The 19,492-nt window shown below is 33.8% G+C and overlaps 1 protein-coding gene across 1 annotated transcript in view; it reads left to right on the top strand.

The window, feature by feature from the left end:
* Positions 1-19,492, top strand: part of CEP126 (centrosomal protein 126) — a gene marked incomplete at both ends in the record, with an annotated part of 179,163 nt that overhangs the window by 82,067 nt on the left and 77,604 nt on the right. The window contains 3 exons of the mRNA XM_082844103.1: positions 12,833-12,945; positions 15,824-15,899; positions 17,712-17,921. Of these exons, the coding sequence (XP_082700229.1) occupies positions 12,833-12,945; positions 15,824-15,899; positions 17,712-17,921 (399 nt within the window). The remainder of the gene's footprint in view (positions 1-12,832; positions 12,946-15,823; positions 15,900-17,711; positions 17,922-19,492) is intronic.

The following is a 19,492-nucleotide window of genomic DNA, read 5'->3' as shown; positions in this document are numbered from 1 at the left end:
TGCGGAGCACAGGCTCCGGACGTGCAGGCTCAGCGGCCATGGCTCACGGGCCTAGCCACTGCACGTCATGTGGGATCTTCCTGGACCGGGTCACGAACCCGTGTCCCCTGCAACGGCAGGTGGACTCTCAACCACTGCGCCACCAGGGAAGCCCAATATTTGTCATTTTATTAAATGGTGCTGGGTCAATTGAATGATTATATGGAATTAGTAAAATGACCCTTACCTCACACCATACACAAAAATCAATTCCAAGTGAACTGTATATATGAATATGGAAAGTGAAAAAGAAATGCTTCTAGAAGATAACATAGGGAATATGCTTATGACTTTGGGACGGGCAGGGATTTTTTACACAGACATAAAAGCACTAACCATTAAGGAGAAGATTGAAACTTTTTCATCCAAAACACCATTAAGATATTAAAAAAGCACACTATAGAGTGAAAGAAGATAGTTATAATGCATAATACCAACAAAGAGCTCATATCCAGAATCTATAAAGAACTCCTACAATCAATAAGAAAAAGACAACCTAATTATATCAGTCAGGTTTGAACCAGAGAAACAGAACCAGTAAGATATATTAAGATTTAGTTCAATAGGTTGGCTTACATAAATGTGTGTGGAGTCGGGGGAGGAGGGTATCTAGGCATGTCTGAAATTTTTAGGGCAGGCCAAGAGGAAAAGCAGGAACTCATAGGAATAGACAAATGTTGCCATTCACAGGCAGAATTTTGTATTCTCTCAAGAAATCTTGCTTCTGAGGCCTTTGAATTGATTGACTCAGGTACACTAAGATTATCTAGGATAATCCCCTTTACTTAAAGCAAACTGATTATAGACTTTAATAACATCTACAAAATACCTTCACAGCAACACATTAGTGTTTGATTGAATAACTGGGGACAGTAGACAGATGACACATCCAAAAGACCATCACACCGATTTATTTTAAAGGCAAAATATTTGAATTAGCTTCTCATAAAGGAGGATAGCCAAATGGTCAATAAACATGGAAGGATCTCAGCTTCAGTCCTCAGAAAAATTCACATTAAAACAATTAGATACAACTACACACACGTTATCAGAATGGCTAAAATTTTTAAAATACAATACTAAGTATTAACAAAGATGTGTAACACCTGGAAACTCAATGTCTACTAAATTTGAATATACGCATATCCTTCGACCTGGCAATTCCAGACCAAGAGATGTGTGTGTGTGTGTGTGTGTGTGTGTGTGTGTGTGTGTGTGTGTCAGAAATTCATTCATATGTAAAACAGAAGACATGTACAAGAACTTTCTAAAATTCTAAAACTTTAGCAGCTTTATAGCCATAATCTAGAATGATCTCAAATGTTCTTCAACACTACAATATATAAAGTGAAATTTATTCATTCAGAGAAATACAGTAATAAAAAATGAATCGGCCACTGCTAAGAAACAGTAACATGGATGAATCACCATGATATTGTGCAAAAGAAGCCAGTCATTAAAATGCATATTATATTCCATTTCTATCATGTTGAAGAATAGGTACAACTATGGATGGGGGTATATGGAAACAGGTTATAAGGAAAGCTTTTTCAGTGGGTGTCTGTGCAATCTGGGTGTGTCTACATAACCTGTATACTTATAATTTGCACATGTTTCTATAGGTGGTTATACTTCACTGTTTTAAAAAGCCAAATGATGTTGGCATATCAAATACTTCGAAACCTGATCTCACAAAGAATGTATTTTTTTTCTTTTCTAGGAAGTATTAAAAATACCTTCAAGGAATCAAAAATTTGATTGCTAGAAAAGATCAAAGATGCAGTTGAGCTTAACTCCCATATTTTATGGATGAGGAAATTGACACATGTAACAGTGAGATTATATAGCTCAAGATGACACAGGTAGTTCAAAACAAAGCCAGGATTTTGTATTGCAGCTCCAGTGTTCTTACCTTAGAATAAATCTAGTTTTCATGGAATCAGAAATGTAATCAGAGACACTGAAGCAAATTATTTTAGGTAAAAATTAGATAGCATCTACTGTGTGCCAATCACTATTCTGAGCACTTTACATATGGAAACAAATTTAATTCTCTCAATAACTCTGTGAGTAAATAATATTACCCCCATTTCATAAATGAGGAAACTGAAACAGTGAGAGGGCTAATAACTTGTGTAAGTCACATAACTAGTATAAATGGCAGAGCCAGGACTAAAATGCAGGCATTCTTTCTCTAGCATCTGTTCTCTTAATTACTTAGCTATTATGCTTGTTTAAAAAAAAAACTCTCTCTGTGAGGAGATGGAGATAACCTTATTGTGGTGATTATTTTGAAATATATATGTGTATCTACTAATCACATTATATAACTTGTAAACAAAATATGTTGTATTGTCAATATTTCAATAAAGCTGGAGAATATAAATTAATTTAATTTTTAAAATGCTGAATAACTAGATTTTTCAGTGGTACACATTTTAAAAATAGTACATTCATCTATACAGTTTGTGGAAAGTACAGAGTAACAAAGGAAGTCATTAATAAAATGAAGAATGGCATGAAGATTTAAAATCGTCTTTACTAACTGAAATGATAAACAAAAACTAATAAAGTTTGGTTTAGCAGAGATAACTATAGTCATGTATTTGCACTCAATATACTTTTTAAAGTTTCTCAATTGAGAAATATGTCTTACATACAAATAATGTACATAATGTACAAGAACAAGTTAAAGACTAATAATAAAAGAACCCTGTGCCCAATGCCCAGTTTCAGAAATAGAAAATCACTAGTATTGTTGAAATCTCACATGCCTCTCCTTAATTGCATCCCCCTCCTATCTTACAAAATGACACTATATAGAATTGTGTTAATTATTCTATGCTTTTCTTTATAATTTTACCATGTGTAAATGTATCTCAAACAATATATTGTTTAGTTTTGCCTAGTTTTGTAACTCATATAAATGGAGCCATTTCATCTATATACCTCTATGATTTGCTTTTCTCAATAGATTTGTTTTTTGGATCCATTATTCATTAGTTTAGCTGTACTTCATTTGTATTCATTTTTGTATTACATTTCATTAAAATTGCTGTATTCTACAAAAATTTTTCATTCTCCTATTACTGGACATTGGGTTGCTTTCAGTTTCTTGCTTTTATGAATAATGCTTCTGGGAACAGTTTTGCACATCTACTGATAAACATGTTGCTGGGTCATAGAGTATGTGTATTTTTAAGTAGGTTAAGTGTATTTCAATAGGTAATGCCAAATTATTTTCCAGAGCAATATATGAAAGTCCCATTTACTACATGCTCACCAAAACTCTGATAATCAGACTTTTTAATGTTTTCAATCATATGGGTGAGAAATGGTGTCTAATTATAACGATTTGCATTGCCCTGGTTACTAATGAACTGAGCATTTTTCATATGTTTATGCACTATTTGCATTTCCTCTTTTGTGAAATGTCTGCTCTTGGATTCTGGGGCGGGAAGGTGTTTCCTTTATTGATATAAGTTCCTTGTATACTCTAGGATTCTGCATCAGTTATATGTGTTGCATATATTTTCTGCCAATTTGTGATTTGTAGTTTCTCTCTTCTTGGTAAATAAAACTCACACTTTTTTTTTTTTTTTTTTTGTGGTACGCGGGCCTCTTATTGCTATGGCCTCTCCCGTTGTGGAGCACAGGCTCCGGACGCACAGGCTTAGCAACCATGGATCACGGGCCCAGCCGCTCCGCGGCATGTAGGATCTTCCCGGACCGGGGCACGAACCCATGTCCCCTGCATCGGCAGGCGGACTCTCAAACACTGCACCACCAGGGAAGCCCAAAACTCACACATTTTAATGTGTTTTGGGGGGTTTTTTTTTTTGCATTTTGCATTTTGCTTGTATCTATTTAGTTGGGGGTTTTTTTTCTTTTAATTTTACAAAAGAAGAAAGATATCCATCTTGACAACTGTTCTTTAAAAAAAAGAAAAAATTCACACAAAACTAAACCAAAAAAAAAAGTTTACTATATATGTTAAAAACTTAATATAATTTTAGGCTATAATAACCAGATCTTTGGAAGTACTGTTATACTCTACATTATTTTAGGCTATATATTTTAAGGGCTGCATATAAAAAATTGGGGTGAGCCACGACTCTGGAAGGAGGGGTTCGGTCTGATGACCAATTAAAGGAGCTCAAGCCTAAGAGACATGATAGCTCTGTACAAATGTTTGAAGGTTTATTATGTAAAAGAAGGAGAAAACAGAAAAAGATGAAGTGGTAAAAAGTGCAAGGATGTTTTCAGCTCAGCATAAGTAAGGGTTTGAGCTTAAACCATCAACAACTGAGGAGGGCACCACGTGGGGTAATGGCTCCCCATCACTAAGCATTCAAGTTCACCTCTGAGTGATTTAGATCTGTAAGTGGTTGAACTAGTTAATGTCTAAGATCTCATCTGAATATATAATTCCGTGAATGTCTCCAGATTTTTCCCTCGTTTATAATTAAGAATATTGCAAATTTTAAAATATGTAATACTTGGGCTTCCCTGGTGGTGCAGTGGTTGAGAGTCCGCCTGCCAATGCAGGGGACACGGGTCCGTGCCCCGGTCTGGGAAGATCCCACATGCCGCGGAGTGGCTGGGCCCGTGAGCCATGGCCACTGAGCCTGCGCGTCTGGAGCCTGTGCTCCACAACGGGAGAGGCCTGCGTACCACCAAAAAAAAAAAATGTAATACTTTACTAAAGATTAGTAGCATTATTTTGAGTTTTGGTAGTAAAACTACCATATTTAGAATTTTCATTGAGACTAGAAATTTGGCCAGAGATGCCATTACAAGCTATATTATTTTTGCAAAAATACCAAGGTTGTCAGCTATTATATTAATTAGTAAATAGTATTTAAGTGCATGTATGTGAGTGGAACAGTTTTAAGCATAAACTTGTACCTTAGCTTTTGCTTGTCTGTAAAGCTTTTCATTTTTCTATCGAATCTGACTGAGATTCTTGCTGGTAGAGTAATCTTGGTTGTAGGTTCTTCCCCTTCATCTGTTCCTGGGATCAGTCTATAATCCACAAAACTGAACATCTACACAAAGAACAATCAAAAATAATTATGCTACAAATAAAGAAAGTACAAAATTATTGGTAGATCTTGCCTCCAGAAGATTTATGAACAGGGCTAAAGGAAGGGAAAAATTATTGATACAGCACTCATGTGGCCAAGTTAATTTTCATTTATTTAATATATTTTTAAAGCTGTTCAAAAATAAAAAGATAGAGACTTTATAAGGTTTAGGGGAAGACAATTCCAAGCATACAAAACGGTATAAAAACTTTATACTGCCCAAATGATCTCACTATAAACTATAACATTTAGCATATCTATCATTTAACATATTTAGCATTCCCATATAGGTGAGAATAAACATAATACAGTACTTTTTAAACTACTGGTCATGATTCATTAGCGGATTATAAAATTGATTTAATGAGTAGTGACCAGGATTTTTTAATGAAATATAATTGTAGAATGTTCTAGAATAGAAACTACCAGAGGGCATTATATAAGAGTAAGTATGTTTCACAAAACTATGTATACATCCTAATTCACAATGCAAAATATCTTTCTATGAGACACAGTCAAATCAGAATGAAAGTTACTAACATAGAGGGTAAGAGCTAGAATTTTAGATTTTAAAGACTGTTTGGAGCTAAATCCCAGCTTTGCTCTTTACTGGCTCTTTGCCCTTGGGCAAGTTACTTACTGTCTCCTGTGCCTTAATTTCTTTATCTGTAAATATGGTGATGATAATAGTGCCTATAGTTTAGAACAATGCCTGGGCAATTACAAGTGCTCAACACATTAGCTAGAATTATGTTATTATTTCTTATTCTAAAAGGTCAGGTGTTCAATTACTAGCCAACTTTCTTGAAAGTTGGAAGCCTTTGTGTCTTTGTTGTTATATAGACATAAATATTTAATTATAGTATATGTGTATAGCTATATATGTATAGTTATGTAGAGAAAATATACATGTATATTAGCTATGGTAACATAAATTAGATACAGTACTCATGTTCTTTCAGTACTTAATTTCAGGGCTAAAAATATTTGTATCATTTTTTCCTACCTGAACTCATACCACAAAAGCACATATACACACTCTCATGTAATTCCCAAGACATTTGTGTCCTTACATGCATATTCATATTCTATGTCCCAGACTAATTGAATTTTCCACATTTCAGCCCCAAGAATCTTAAACTATGTGTCACTGTTACTTTGTGCTTTAGAACATAGTGTTCCTTTTGACTCAAAGATCCTTTTATTTGGGACCTATTACTCCTTTAAGACCAAGCTTAAACATAACCTCTATGAAGCCTTTTTTTTTTTTAACATCTTTATTGGAGTATAATTGCTTTACAATGGTGTGTTCGTTTCTGCTTTATAACAAAGTGAATCAGTTGTACATATGCATATGTCCCCATATCTCTTCCCTCTTGCATCTCCCTCTCTCCCATCCTCCCTATCCCACCCCTCTAGGTGGTCACAAAGCACTGAGCTGATCTCCCTGTGGTATGCGGCTGCTTCCCACTAGCTATCTATTTTACATTTGGTAGTGTATATATGTCGATGCCACTCTCTCGCTTTGTCACAGCTTACCCTTCCCCCTCCCCATATCCTCAAGTCCATTCTCTAGTAGGTCTGTGTCTTTATTCCCTTCTTGCCCCTAGGTTCTTCATGACGTTTTTTGTTTTTTTTCTTAGATTCCATATATATGTGTTAGCATACGGTATTTGTTTTTCTCTTGCTGACTTACTTCGCTCTGTATGACAGACTCTAAGACCATCCACCTCACTACAAATAACTCGATTTCGTTTCTTTTTATGGCTGAGTAATATTCCATTGTATATATGTGCCACATCTTCTTTATCCATTCATCTGTCAATGGATACTTGGGTTGATTCCATGTCCTGGTTATTGTAAATAGTGCTGCAATGAACATTGTGGTACATGACACTTTTTGAATTATGGTTTTCTTAGGGTATATGCCCAGTAGTGGGATTGCTGGGTCGTATGGTAGTTCTATTTTTAGTTTTTTAAGGAACCTCCATACTGTTCTCCATAGTGGCTGTATCAATTTACATTCCCACCAGCAGTGCAAGAGGGTTCCCTTTTCTCCACACCCTCTCCAGCATTTAATGTTTGTAGATTTTTTGATGATGGCCATTCTGACTGGTATGAGGTGATACCTCATTGCAGTTTTGATTTGCATTTGTGTAATGATTAGTGATGTTGAGCATCCTTTCATGTGTTTGTTGGCAATCTGTATATCTTCTTTGGAGAAATGTCTATCTAGGTCTTCTGCCCATTTTTGGATTACTCCACGTTAAGTGCTTTGTAAGAATTATCTCATAGACTATTTATGACTGCATTTCTTAAACATTTTGGCCTCAGGACCCCTTTTCACTCAAAATTATTGAGCACTCCTATATTGTTTATATGTGTTTTATCTGTCAGTATATATTATATTAAAGATTAAAACTGAGCACTTAAAAGTATTTATTCATTAATTTATAAGTAACAATAATAAATTCATTACATGCTAACACAAGTAACTTTTTATTAAAAATAACAATATTTTTCAAAGCAAAGAAAGATTAGCAAGAAGACTGGCATTATTTTATATTTTTCAAATCTCTTAACTCTGGCTTAATATAATAAATCTGAATTCTCTTATCTTCATCTATATTTAATCTGTTGTGCAAGTTGTTTTAGTCAAAGTTAATGAGGAAAATGTGGTTACTTCACTGATATGAATGCAGAAAGGTGAAATGTTTCTATAATCTTTTCAGGTAACTGTGGGTGTTCTTTGATACTACATCAAAGCTTGACATATCGTAGTTTTTTAAAGATTAGTTTCAAGGTAGAATCTGAAACCATATCAATGAACTTTTTGTACTATGTTCTAAAAAAATTATCTATCTTAAGCTTTAAATGGACCTTTTACTCATGTGTGTGTGGGCTTGTAAAATCATGTATTAGTTAAATGGAAAATAATGGTTCACTGAATTATAGAGATCACTCAAATGTTGACTTATTTCATTATACAATACCAAAAAATCCTATTTGTCAGTATTATGACCCATCTCATCAGAAAGTCTTCTGTGTCTTGGGAAGCTGTCATGCTCATGGTGGTGGATACTTGAAAACTCAAACTTTACAATTGACAAATACTATCAGCTGTTTCCTTGAAAAAACAAACTCACTTCATCAATTTTCCAGAAAGTTTTTGCCAAATACCCAAGACTGAATAATTGAAGTTTGTATTTCAGTCATTTTTTCTCAAGTAAAACTGACGATCAATGAAAATGTGGTTAGTTTAGCTTGCAACTCAAATGATTGCACTTTTTTTTCCTTGGGAAAACCACATGCAATATACAAAAGTACTTTAGGCATACCTCTCATTTCATCAAACAGAATACTATAATGTTATGGACTCGAAAGTAATGATTTTATAAAATTAATAATCTTCACTGCTTCATCAAAGATAATTCTTAAGTAAAACTGACATTTCTTTGTTTCTGTTGTGAATATATGTTTAGTAAAGAATCCAATGATTACCAGTCCACTTTGGTACCACTGCCTTGTTTTATTCTAAGGCACCAACAGTTTTACCCACCATTGCTTTTGCACCATCAGTGCAAAAGTAAACATGGTAAGAAAGACAAATAATATCTTGTTATTATGAAAACACTTTTGATCTTGAAGACATTTTGAGTACTGCTAGTTTATAACCAACACAAAAGCTGTTATTATTCCTTTTTTTCAGATGAGGAAGCTATACTTCAGAGAACTTAAAAGAACTGTTGAGTATCACAAGCCAAGAAGTGGTAGAGATAGGATCTGAACACAGCAGGAATGACTCTGGAGCTTGGTTTCTTAATCCGTTCCAAGAGAGTGGTGTCTAATAGGTTATAGCAAGTGCCCATCTCCATCCCTCTTGGCCTAGTCAAGATTGATAGAGATATGGGTATGGGTTGAAGGCTTGTTAAATCAGAGCCACAGTTAGTTATTCCCAAGTTACCACTTCAAAGGAAAGTTACTTTTAAGGGACATAAGTTTTTAGTTGTAGGTTGTAACAAATAAGCACCTAGGGTACTGCCAAGGAGTAGTAAAAAGAAAGAACATCGTATGATAGTTCTATTTTTAGTTTTTTAAGGAAGCTTCATACTGTTCTCCATAGTGGCTCTATCAATTTACATTCCCACCAACAATTCAAGAGGGTTCCCTTTTCTCCACACCCTCTCCAGCATTTATTGTTTCTAGATTTTTTGATGATGGCCATTCTGACCAGTGTGAGACTATATCTCATTGTAGTTTTGATTTGCATTTCTCTAATGATTAATAATGTTGAGCATTCTTTCATATGTTTGTTGGCAATCTGTATATCTTATTTAGAGAAATGTCTGTTTAGGTCTTCTGCGCATTTTTGGATTGGGTTGTTTGTTTTTTTTGTTATTGAGCTGCATGAGCTGCTTGTAAATTTTGGAGATTAATCCTTTGTGCATTGCTTCATTTGCAAATATTTTCTCCCATTCTGAGGGATGTCTTTTGGTCTTGTTTATGGTTTCCTTTGATGTGCAAAAGCTTTGAAGTTTCATTAGGTCCCATTTGTTTATTTTTGTTTTTATTTCCATTTCTCTAGGAGGTGGGTCAGAAAGGATCTTGCTGTCATTTATGTCATAGAGTGTTCTGCCTATATTTTCCTCTAAGAGTTTTATAGTTTCTGGCCTTACATTTAGGTCTTTAATCCATTCTTAGCTTATTTTTGTGTATGGTGTTAGGGAGTGATCTAATCTCATACTTTTACATGTACCTGTCCAGTTTTCCCAGCACCACTTATTGAAGAGGCTGTCTTTTCCCCACTTATATTCTTGTCTCCTTTATCAAAAATAAGGGGACCATATGTGTGTGGGTTTATCTCTGGGCTTTCTATCCTGTTCCATTGATCTATATTTCTGTTTTTGTGCCAGTACCATACTGTCTTGATTACTGTAGCTTTGTAGTATAATCTGAAGTCAGGGAGCCTGATTCCTCCAGCTCCATTTTTTGTTCTCAAGATTGCTTTGGCTATTCGGGGTCTTTTGTGTCTCCATACAAATTGTGAAATTTTTTGTTCAATTCTGTGATAAATGCCAGTGGTAGTTTGATAGAGATTGCATTAAATCTGTAGATTGTTTTGGGTAGTAGAGTCATTTTCACAATGTTGATTCTTCCAATCCAAGAACATGGTATATCTCTCCATCTATTTGTATCATCTTTAATTTCTTTCATCAGTGTCTTATAATTTTCTGCATACAGTTCTTTTGTCTCCTTAGGTAGGTTTATTCCTAGATGTTTTATTCTTTTTGTTGCAGTGGTAAATGGTAGTGTTTTCTTAATTTCACTTCAGATTTTTCATCATGTATAGGAATGCCAGAGATTTCTGTGCATTAATTTTCTATCCTGCTACTTTGCCAAATTCATTGATTAGCTCTAGTAGTTTTCTGGTAGCATCTTTAGGATTCTCTCTATATAGTATCATGTCATCTGCAAACAGTGACAGCTTTACTTCTTCTTTTCCGATTTGGATTCCTTTTATTTCTTTTTTACTCTTTTTAGCTGTAGCTAAAACTTCCAAAACTATGTTGAATAAGAGTGGTGAGAGAGCACAACCTTGTCTTGTTCCTAATCTTAGTGGAAATGCTTTCAGTGTTTCACCATTGAGGATGATGTTTGCTGTGGGTTTGTCATATATGGCCTTTATTATGTTGAGGAAAGTTCCCTCTATGCCTACTTTCTGCCTACTTTTTATCATAAATGGGTGTTCAATTTTCTCAAAAGCTTTCTCTGCATCGATTGAGATTATCATATGGTTCTTCTCCTTCAATTTGTTAATATTGTGTATCACACTGATTGATTTGCGTATATTGAAGAATCCTTGCATTCCTTGGACAAACCCCACTTGTTCATGCTGTATGATCCTCTTAATGTGCTGTTGGATTCTGTTTGCTAGTATTTTGTTGAGGATTTTTGCATCTATGTTCATCAGTGATATTGGCCTGTAGTTTTCTTTCTTTGTGACATCTTTGTCTGATTTTGGTATCAGGGTGATGGTGGCCTCATAGAATGAGTTTGGGAGTGTTCCTCCCTCTGCTATATTTTGGAAGAGTTTGAGAAGGATAGGTGTTAGCTCTTCTCTAAATGCTTTATAGAATTTGCCTCTGAAGCCATCTGGTCCTGGGATTTTGTTTGTTGGAAGATTTTTAATCACAGTTTCAATTTCAATGCTTGTGACTGATTTGTTCATATTTTCTATTCTTCCTGGTTCAGTGTGAAGCCTTTCTTGATTCTTACAAATACACTGTGGCCTCTGTGCTTTCGCTTAATTCTGTTTATTGCTCCACATAGAATTTATTCACCTTACTGTAATCATTTAAATTTATATCCATTCTTCTGAACAACTGGACTCCAAGAGTTTTTATTGTACCACTGTTAAAAGTGGTACAATAAACTATTAAAAGCAAATATCATATATATGCCATATATGTACATATATGTATATATACACATATATGTATGGCATATATATAATGTATATGCCATATAGTGGTACAGTATTACTGTACTAATACATACATTAAGGACCTTAGCCAGAATTAGAAATTTTTTTTAATGAGGTAAAGATGAAGTACAAGCTTTTTAAATAATTTTTAAATTTTGTATTTTATAAATCATACATTTTAAGATAATTATAAAAATAATTTTATGTATTAATATACAAAAAAATCTCATGTATTATAAGTAATTTTCTGATTGCTTAGTTTCAAATGTCTTATCAATTTTGATGACTTCGTTCCATATACCATCCTTAGATAATATCTCAAGGAACAATATGCATTTAGGGTGAGGTTTATTGTTATTTTTTTTAATTTTTAAATTTGTGATTCTTTGTTACAATATAACTATACTGTCATTGTTATTATGTGGCAAAGAGTTTGTAATGAGAATAAGATGTGTGTCAGCTCTGTCTTTTTCTTATTTACCTGTGCTTGCATTATTAGTATTATCTTTATGATTTTGCAAGACTGTGTTTTTGGTTAGTCATAGAGAAAGCATAGGAAATAATATAATTATCCATGTACCCACCACTCAGCTTAAATAATAAAACATTGCACGTACAATGGAAGCCCTACAAACGTCATTTTTATTCTCTTTTCCATTTTGTGAGGACTCATTCAGATACTACGAGTTATCCATAAATCGAGGGCACACATAAAATTTAGTGCACTGAAGGACACAAAAGAACACTAATGAATGATAACACTGCCAACCTTATACACTTAGAACCTCTACTGTTCCTCCAAGATAACTTTGTTTACTGTATGCAGTGTATGACCATCTACCTTGCAAACTGACAAAGGTGCCAGTGTCAATCATATATTACCATAGTAAAGTTTAAATTTCTAATTTTTAAATAATAAATTTAAACTGAAATTTTAACATGTTCTTCCTGTGCAGCAGTGATTTATTCTGGTGCTCTACCACCACCTTTAGAGGTCACTGCTCTAAACTATAAACCCCTCAAAAACAGAGATTTTGTTCAATTCTTTATTGTAACTCTGCCATGCACAGTACATAAAAGAGAAGCTCAATAGAAGTTTGCCAACTGAATGAAAGAAACAGGGTTTTCTGTGATGTTTGAAGGTAACTTGGAAGTTTACAGTGGGTATATACTGTCTACTCAACTTGTGTAAATTTTGACATTGTCCTGGCATTTGTTTAAGATTCTACTGTTACAAGAAGAAAACAAATTGTTGAAAATAAGCACAGAAGTCTTTTAGAGCAAAAAAGACAAAACCCTGGATCTGTAGGACAGAAGTACAGTGAGCAGATGAATGTAAGTACAGTGTTAGTAAAAATCTTTATTCAGTAGTGAAAAATTGCTTGGAAAACAGAATATTCTTACAGGATTGTGCTTTTCCTGTAAACTGTGCACCACAACATAAATGATATAGCCAAAGCCATTGTGAAGCAGTGCAGACTCTATGCTAGGGGCTTACTGCACTGTACTAATACACTATATTCTAATTAGCCTAAATGATCAGTTACTAATGAATATTTTAAACTAACTTTAAGAAATCACATTATTTTACTTGTTATTATTTATACTCCACTCTGGGAAAAAACAGGTTATTCGCAACAGTTATTTAAATATATATTAAAAAATGAAAAAAAAAAGGAAAAGTAAATTAGAGCCATGGAAACAGGAAGCAAGTATGCTTATCATGAAGACTAATATAGTTCCATGTGTTTAAATATCCTATTGGTATCTAAGCTTCCTGGAAGACATGGCAAGAAGGAAAATAAGGTGTTGCATAGTTATCAGGGAATATCAACAATGATTTCATATGAGGTATACTGTATTAAAAGCCATTTTCCATTGAGAATCCTCTATAGGGAACCTTGAAGTTCATAATAGATATATCCCTATTAACAGTCAACAACAAATAAATAAGGAGTTTCATGTGCTGTTTCAAATAGAGATCTTCAATAAAGGTCCATAGCATAATAATGTTGATTTAAAAATTAGTGGATGTAATTCTGTAAGAGCTAAGTAAATGTGACCTAAATATAACATTTTCTAGAGGTCTAGCATGATCCAAGGGTTGAATTTAAAATACTTAAAAATCTTGGGGACTTCCCTGGTGGTGCAGTAGTTAAGAATCCTTCTCCCAGTGCAGGGGACACGAGTTCGAGCCCTGGTCTGGGAAGATCCCACATGCCACAGAGCCACTCAGCCCGTGCGCCACAACTACTGAGCCTCCACTCTAGAGCCTGCGAGCCACAACTACTGAGGCTGAGTGCTGCAACTACTGAAGCCCCCACACCTAGATCCCATGCTGTGCAGCAAGAGAAGCCACTGCAATGAGAAGCCCACTCACTGCAATGAAGAAAAGCCCCGGCTCGATGCAACTAGAGAAAGCCTGCATGCAACAATGAAGACCCAATGCAGCCATAAATAAATAAATAAATTTTACAAATATTAAAAAATCTAGATGGATAAGTGAATAGCATTTCACTTGAAGTTTCTACCTTAAATACCACTTCTGATTTTTAATAGAACTGGAAATAGAGTGTTTTATGAGGAATTTATACTCCACGTCAAAGGTTGAGGGTCCTATTATTTGCATACTGTAGAAACTATTGATTTTTATATAGATGATTATTAATATGAAGAATTATCAACAGTGATTTAATTTTATCAGCAAAACAAGTCATTTAGTTTTTATTTATGTAAATATTGTCTCATTACCAATATATTTTTATTGTTTAATAACAAACTTAATTACAAACATAACTTCCTGATTACAAATAGAATAATGCCTAAGTCCTTCCTTTTAATTTCCATGTTGTCCACATCAAACATCTCAAAATCTATAAAGTGAACAAATTTTATCTTTATTTTTTCTTTATTAATATACATTAAATTTAAAAGTAATGTGTAGTTGTTATAACAAAAATAGAACAAATTAAATTTTAAATGCCATTATTAGTGCCCTTTCTAAATTCATCTTTATTTTTCTGTGTCTTATTCTGTTCTTCTGTATCTTGCTCCTTTGCATTCTATCTTGCTGTCTTTAGAGTCCATTTATATTCTTTCCAGAAGCTTCACTTCCACTTTCACATAATACACATCTTTCACTCACACACCACTTATACATCTACCAAAGTCTTGTTAGCTTTAAAATAGGTCAGTGTTCCTGAATCAAAACAAAGTTTTGAAGTTTATTTGTTTTTCATCCTTGTTTTGTTTTGATATTTGGTTTTGGGTTGGGTTTGATTTTGGTTTTACTCAAGAGCTTAAACAAGCATTCAATTACTATAGCACCGGTCCTGTCACCTTGTATTAGGAAATATATTTTATCACAGTGGATATTTTCCCAGCCACTACTTCTACATGGAGAGAATCTAAAAGAGGTTAGTGAAAGATAGATAAAGCACAATTGCCACTTTGTGCCAGGGTCTCAGTCCAGGTTGTCTCAAGTCTATAATGGAGTTTAGGCGAGGCTATGAGAGCTATCGAAGCAGGGCTGTTGAAGAAACCTGCATCGGTTACTCTTCAAATTAGACTGAACAAAAGCTAGGTATAGTCATAGCCAGGCAATTTTATCTAAGAGAAACAGTCAGTTCTTAAGAGTGGAACAGAATGGGGGTAAAGAATCAAAGTAGACCATATCCAAGGAAGGAGAGTTGGTATCACTCATAGTATTGAATGGGAGTGCTAATTGCCAGTGCTCTGATATTTTTCATTTCCCAGTACTGTGCAACATCGAGGCAGCTATTTCTGTTTTAAGTTTTGTCACCTAAGACACTTACCTGTCCTTTGCATTAGCCATAATCAGAGGCTTTTGGCTACTATCAATAATTGTGACTTACCCTTACAAGGATAAACCAGCCTTAAGGTAATTTTTTACCTTTCCTTTAGTTAGCACTTCTGATTGCCACCCAATTTACTTCCTTCTTTCAAATGTCCAAGACAATATTGCAAACTGAAAATTTACCAAACTCTACGTAAAACATTTTTCTAATCTTTAGGCATCATAGAAAGGTCTTATTCCCATAATTCTTGATTTCTGCTCCAAAAAAAAAGAAAAGATATATTATATGAACAGAGATAGCTGAAAATATAAACAGCAAGTAAAAGTCTGCTAAGTCAATATATCATTAATTTTAAATATGGAATTATATTCTGATTCAATATTCTATTTTTATAGAATTTTGGACAAAGTGTCCAACTAAGTTCAAGTGAGCCAAAACAAACCACAAGGGCTACTTCTAATATTGAAGAAGGTATGTTTTAGTTTAAACATTTTCCTCTTAGCTTTGTTCCCAATGATTTCTTTTTTGTTGTTCTTATACATATTTTCCCAAGTACTTACATATTACATGACTGTTAAATGACCATTTGGGGACCTGAGTTCTCCACATTTAGATTGTTGCCAGTTTTTTTATTTATTCTAAATAGTAATGTATTGAACATCTATCTACATTGTTTTTTCAGACTTTTCAATTATTTCCATATTTAGATTCCCAGAATTAAAATTACAGTACTTGGCATTAATTGGCACCCAATTAATATTTGTTGAATGAAACTCTGTATTAAATGAGTACTGGATCAAAGGAAATAAACATTGTTAGAGGTTATTATACATATTCCTATAGTATTTTCCTGAAAAGTATTATCATTCAAAATTCTTCTGGGGTGTATGCCAACTTGAGGTAGAATCACTTCTATTATTTACTTATAAGACAGACAAAGAAATGATATATTATTAGTTTTTATTTGTACATCTTTTATTAATAATAGGCTTAATTGTTTTTTTTGTTTGTTTTTTGGTTTTTTTGCGGTACGCGGGCCTCTCACTGTTGTGGCCTCTCCCGTTGCAGAGCACAAGCTCCGGACACGCAGGCTCAGCGGCCATGGCGCACAGGCCCAGCCGCTCTGCAGCATGTGGGATCTTCCTGGACCAGGGCACGAACCCATGTCCCCTGCATCGGCAGGTGGACTCTCAACCACTGTGCCACCAGGGAAGCCCTGTATATTTATTTTGATGAATTATTTCTTCATATTATTTTTCCCTGTAAATACTGGAGTTTTAGTGTTTTCTTAATCATTTCTGAGAACTCTAAATATCAAGGATTCTGATCCTTATGTTAGTTACAAATGTTTTTACCACTTTACTATGTGCATTTTATTCCACTTAATGTTTTATTTTTACATATAGAAGTCTTACTTTACATTTTTTCATTCAATAAATAATTATTGAGAGCCAATCTCCTGCCTGCAACTAAATATTTTGGATATTCAATAATTAACAAAACATACAAAATTCTTGGCCTTCAGAATTTAAAATCTATTAGGGAAGTCTGACCTTAAATAAACATGTTTTTAGTCTTTTCTTAGTGATTTGTCCATTACTCAAAGAAATTTCCCAATGCAGAAAATTAGAAATGTTTCTTTTCCTCTAGATTATTTTAATGGTTTGATTCATTAAATTTAATTCTTTAATGTCTTTGGAATTTGTTTAAATAGATGATGTGAAGTGATACTCCAAATTGATTATTTTATAAACAACAAACTAATTTATTGTGTCATCTTTCCCTTCTCTCAAGTCTTTGATACATCTTTGATCATATATTCTTTTATTGAATTGGTCAGTTTCTAGGCTTTCAATTCTGTTCAGCTGATCATCTAATTTTCTAAAATTTCCATAAGTTCCTTTTTTCTTACTTTTATTTATAACTCATCATAATTGCTATTATAAAGACAATCTACTTCACCTTCTCCTTGAACTACCAATGAATAAGAAAAGCAAAACAGAAATAATCTACATATACATAATGTGTTTTTTTTCCTTAGTTCAGGTAACACTCTAGAAATTATTACCTCACTGCCATCATTTTGAGTATTTTTTTTAAATTAGAGATGGGAAAATGGTAGCTATAGAAGATCCTGGTAAATAAAATGCAAAGTAACAAAAGATTTACTAGGTTTCTGTTTGTGAAATGAATACATACAGACATATGTCAGTTAAGTATGTATAAGGGCTAATCCCAAAGACAAAAAGGGATCAAAGAATAGTTAATGTAAAGTTTCTATAGTTTCAGGCAGTACTTCTGAATTTTTGATGGCTGAAAACCTAGTGAAAGCTTCAGTGCCTGAGGATGAAATTCTAACTGTCATGAATAGCAAGCAGCTACAGAAATCAAATCTGACTTTAAATAAAACCCAGCAATTTAACATCTGTGCACTATCAGCTGAAGAACAAAAGATCCTACAGTCCCTTAATCATCTCAATGCAAGGTTACACTGTAAGTATGGAAGAACACCTTTTGTAAGAAATGTTGAATTTTATACTTAAACAGTTTTAATTTAAAATTTAATTTAAAAATTGAAAATAAAAATACAAAATGTATCCAGATTATCACCTACTTGAATCAAGTATATAACAAAAATTTATTTGAATATACCATACTATTTCGGGTATACTGTACTCATTTCATTTATGCTGATGCCAATTTCATTGGCAGGCTTAACAGTCTTTTGGGAATGTTTGAATAGACTTCATTTCAGCAGTGTGACAGGCTATCTGTACTGATCATCCATCAAAAACAACCATAAATTCAGGATTAAGTACTTTAAATATCTTAAATATAGCAATGAGCTGGTAAGAATATAAGAAATTCTTAAGGCCAGGAAGTAAATATAAATAAGAACCTAGAATGATAAGGAGAGTGCTGCTGCTAGCTTTTCTCTTGAGAACATTTAACCCATAGAGTGAAATAGAGCTTTGCTTTTCATGGCCTCACAGAAAAATGGGAACAGAAGACAAAATCCATGGCCTACTTAAGATGAGTAGCCTCGTAGAAGATCCTCCCACCCTAAAGTTGGGCCTCCCAAAGAGCTACATCTTATACAGACTTACACTGCCAGAGAAACAGAGAGAGGGGTAAAAAGAAAAAAAGAAAGCTTACATAACTTAAGTTTCAGTATTAAGCAGATGAGGGGAGAAGACATGCAAGGTTTTTTCACCTCTCTGCATGTATGTCTGTGTAGGATGTAACTCTTTAAGAGGTTTTGTCAACAGCAGTCTCTTACTAAAGGAAATTCTAAAGAATGTACTTCAGCAAACCAAAAGTAATCTCAGATGGACAGTCTGAGAGGGTAAATTTGAACATTGTATAAAACAATAAATGTAATTTAAAAGTTGTATGTGGTTCAAAGAGAAAACAGAATTTAAATACCTATCAAAAATAATACATAAGTTGGAGAACATAAATGGTGTTAAAGTGTGCTAGGATTCTTGTATTATTAAGGAATTGAGTAAAGATACAGGTTAACTTTAGATGTTGATAAATGAAGCATGTCTATGGTAATTACTAAGGTCACAACTAAAGAGTCAGAAATAGAGTATACAAATTCCAGACTCTTAGAGAAAGAAAGTGACATGCAAAAGAAAAAAATCAAATCAAACCAAGTTAACACAAGAAAGGAGATAAAAATAATCATAGAAGAGATAGGACAAAAGGACAAATACAAATCCTATACTATAAGATGGTGTATACAAATGTATATAATAAATGTAAAAATATATGTGTATTTTCATATATACAGTATTCATATATAATGCATATATATAAATGTGTATTTACTGTGTGTGTGTATATATTCCACTTCTGCCTAAAATGTAGAAAATTGGAATATAGCAATCGCACACTAAGAATAAGAAAAAGCAGATAAACAACACAAGTATAGATTTTCTTAAACCCATTAGAGAGCTGAGGTTCCAGCACAACCAAGTAGCCTGACATCCAAGGAAAGACAGGAACTTCCAAGGAGAGACATGACATGACAATTGGCTCAACTGTGGCTGAATAAGGGA

The sequence above is a fragment of the Leucopleurus acutus genome (assembly GCF_964270905.1).
Source record: "Leucopleurus acutus genome assembly, chromosome: 8".
Taxonomy (NCBI): Eukaryota; Metazoa; Chordata; class Mammalia; order Artiodactyla; family Delphinidae; genus Leucopleurus; species Leucopleurus acutus.
The sequence above is the reverse complement of the archived record's forward strand: the minus strand, read 5'-3'. Positions and strand labels throughout refer to the sequence as shown.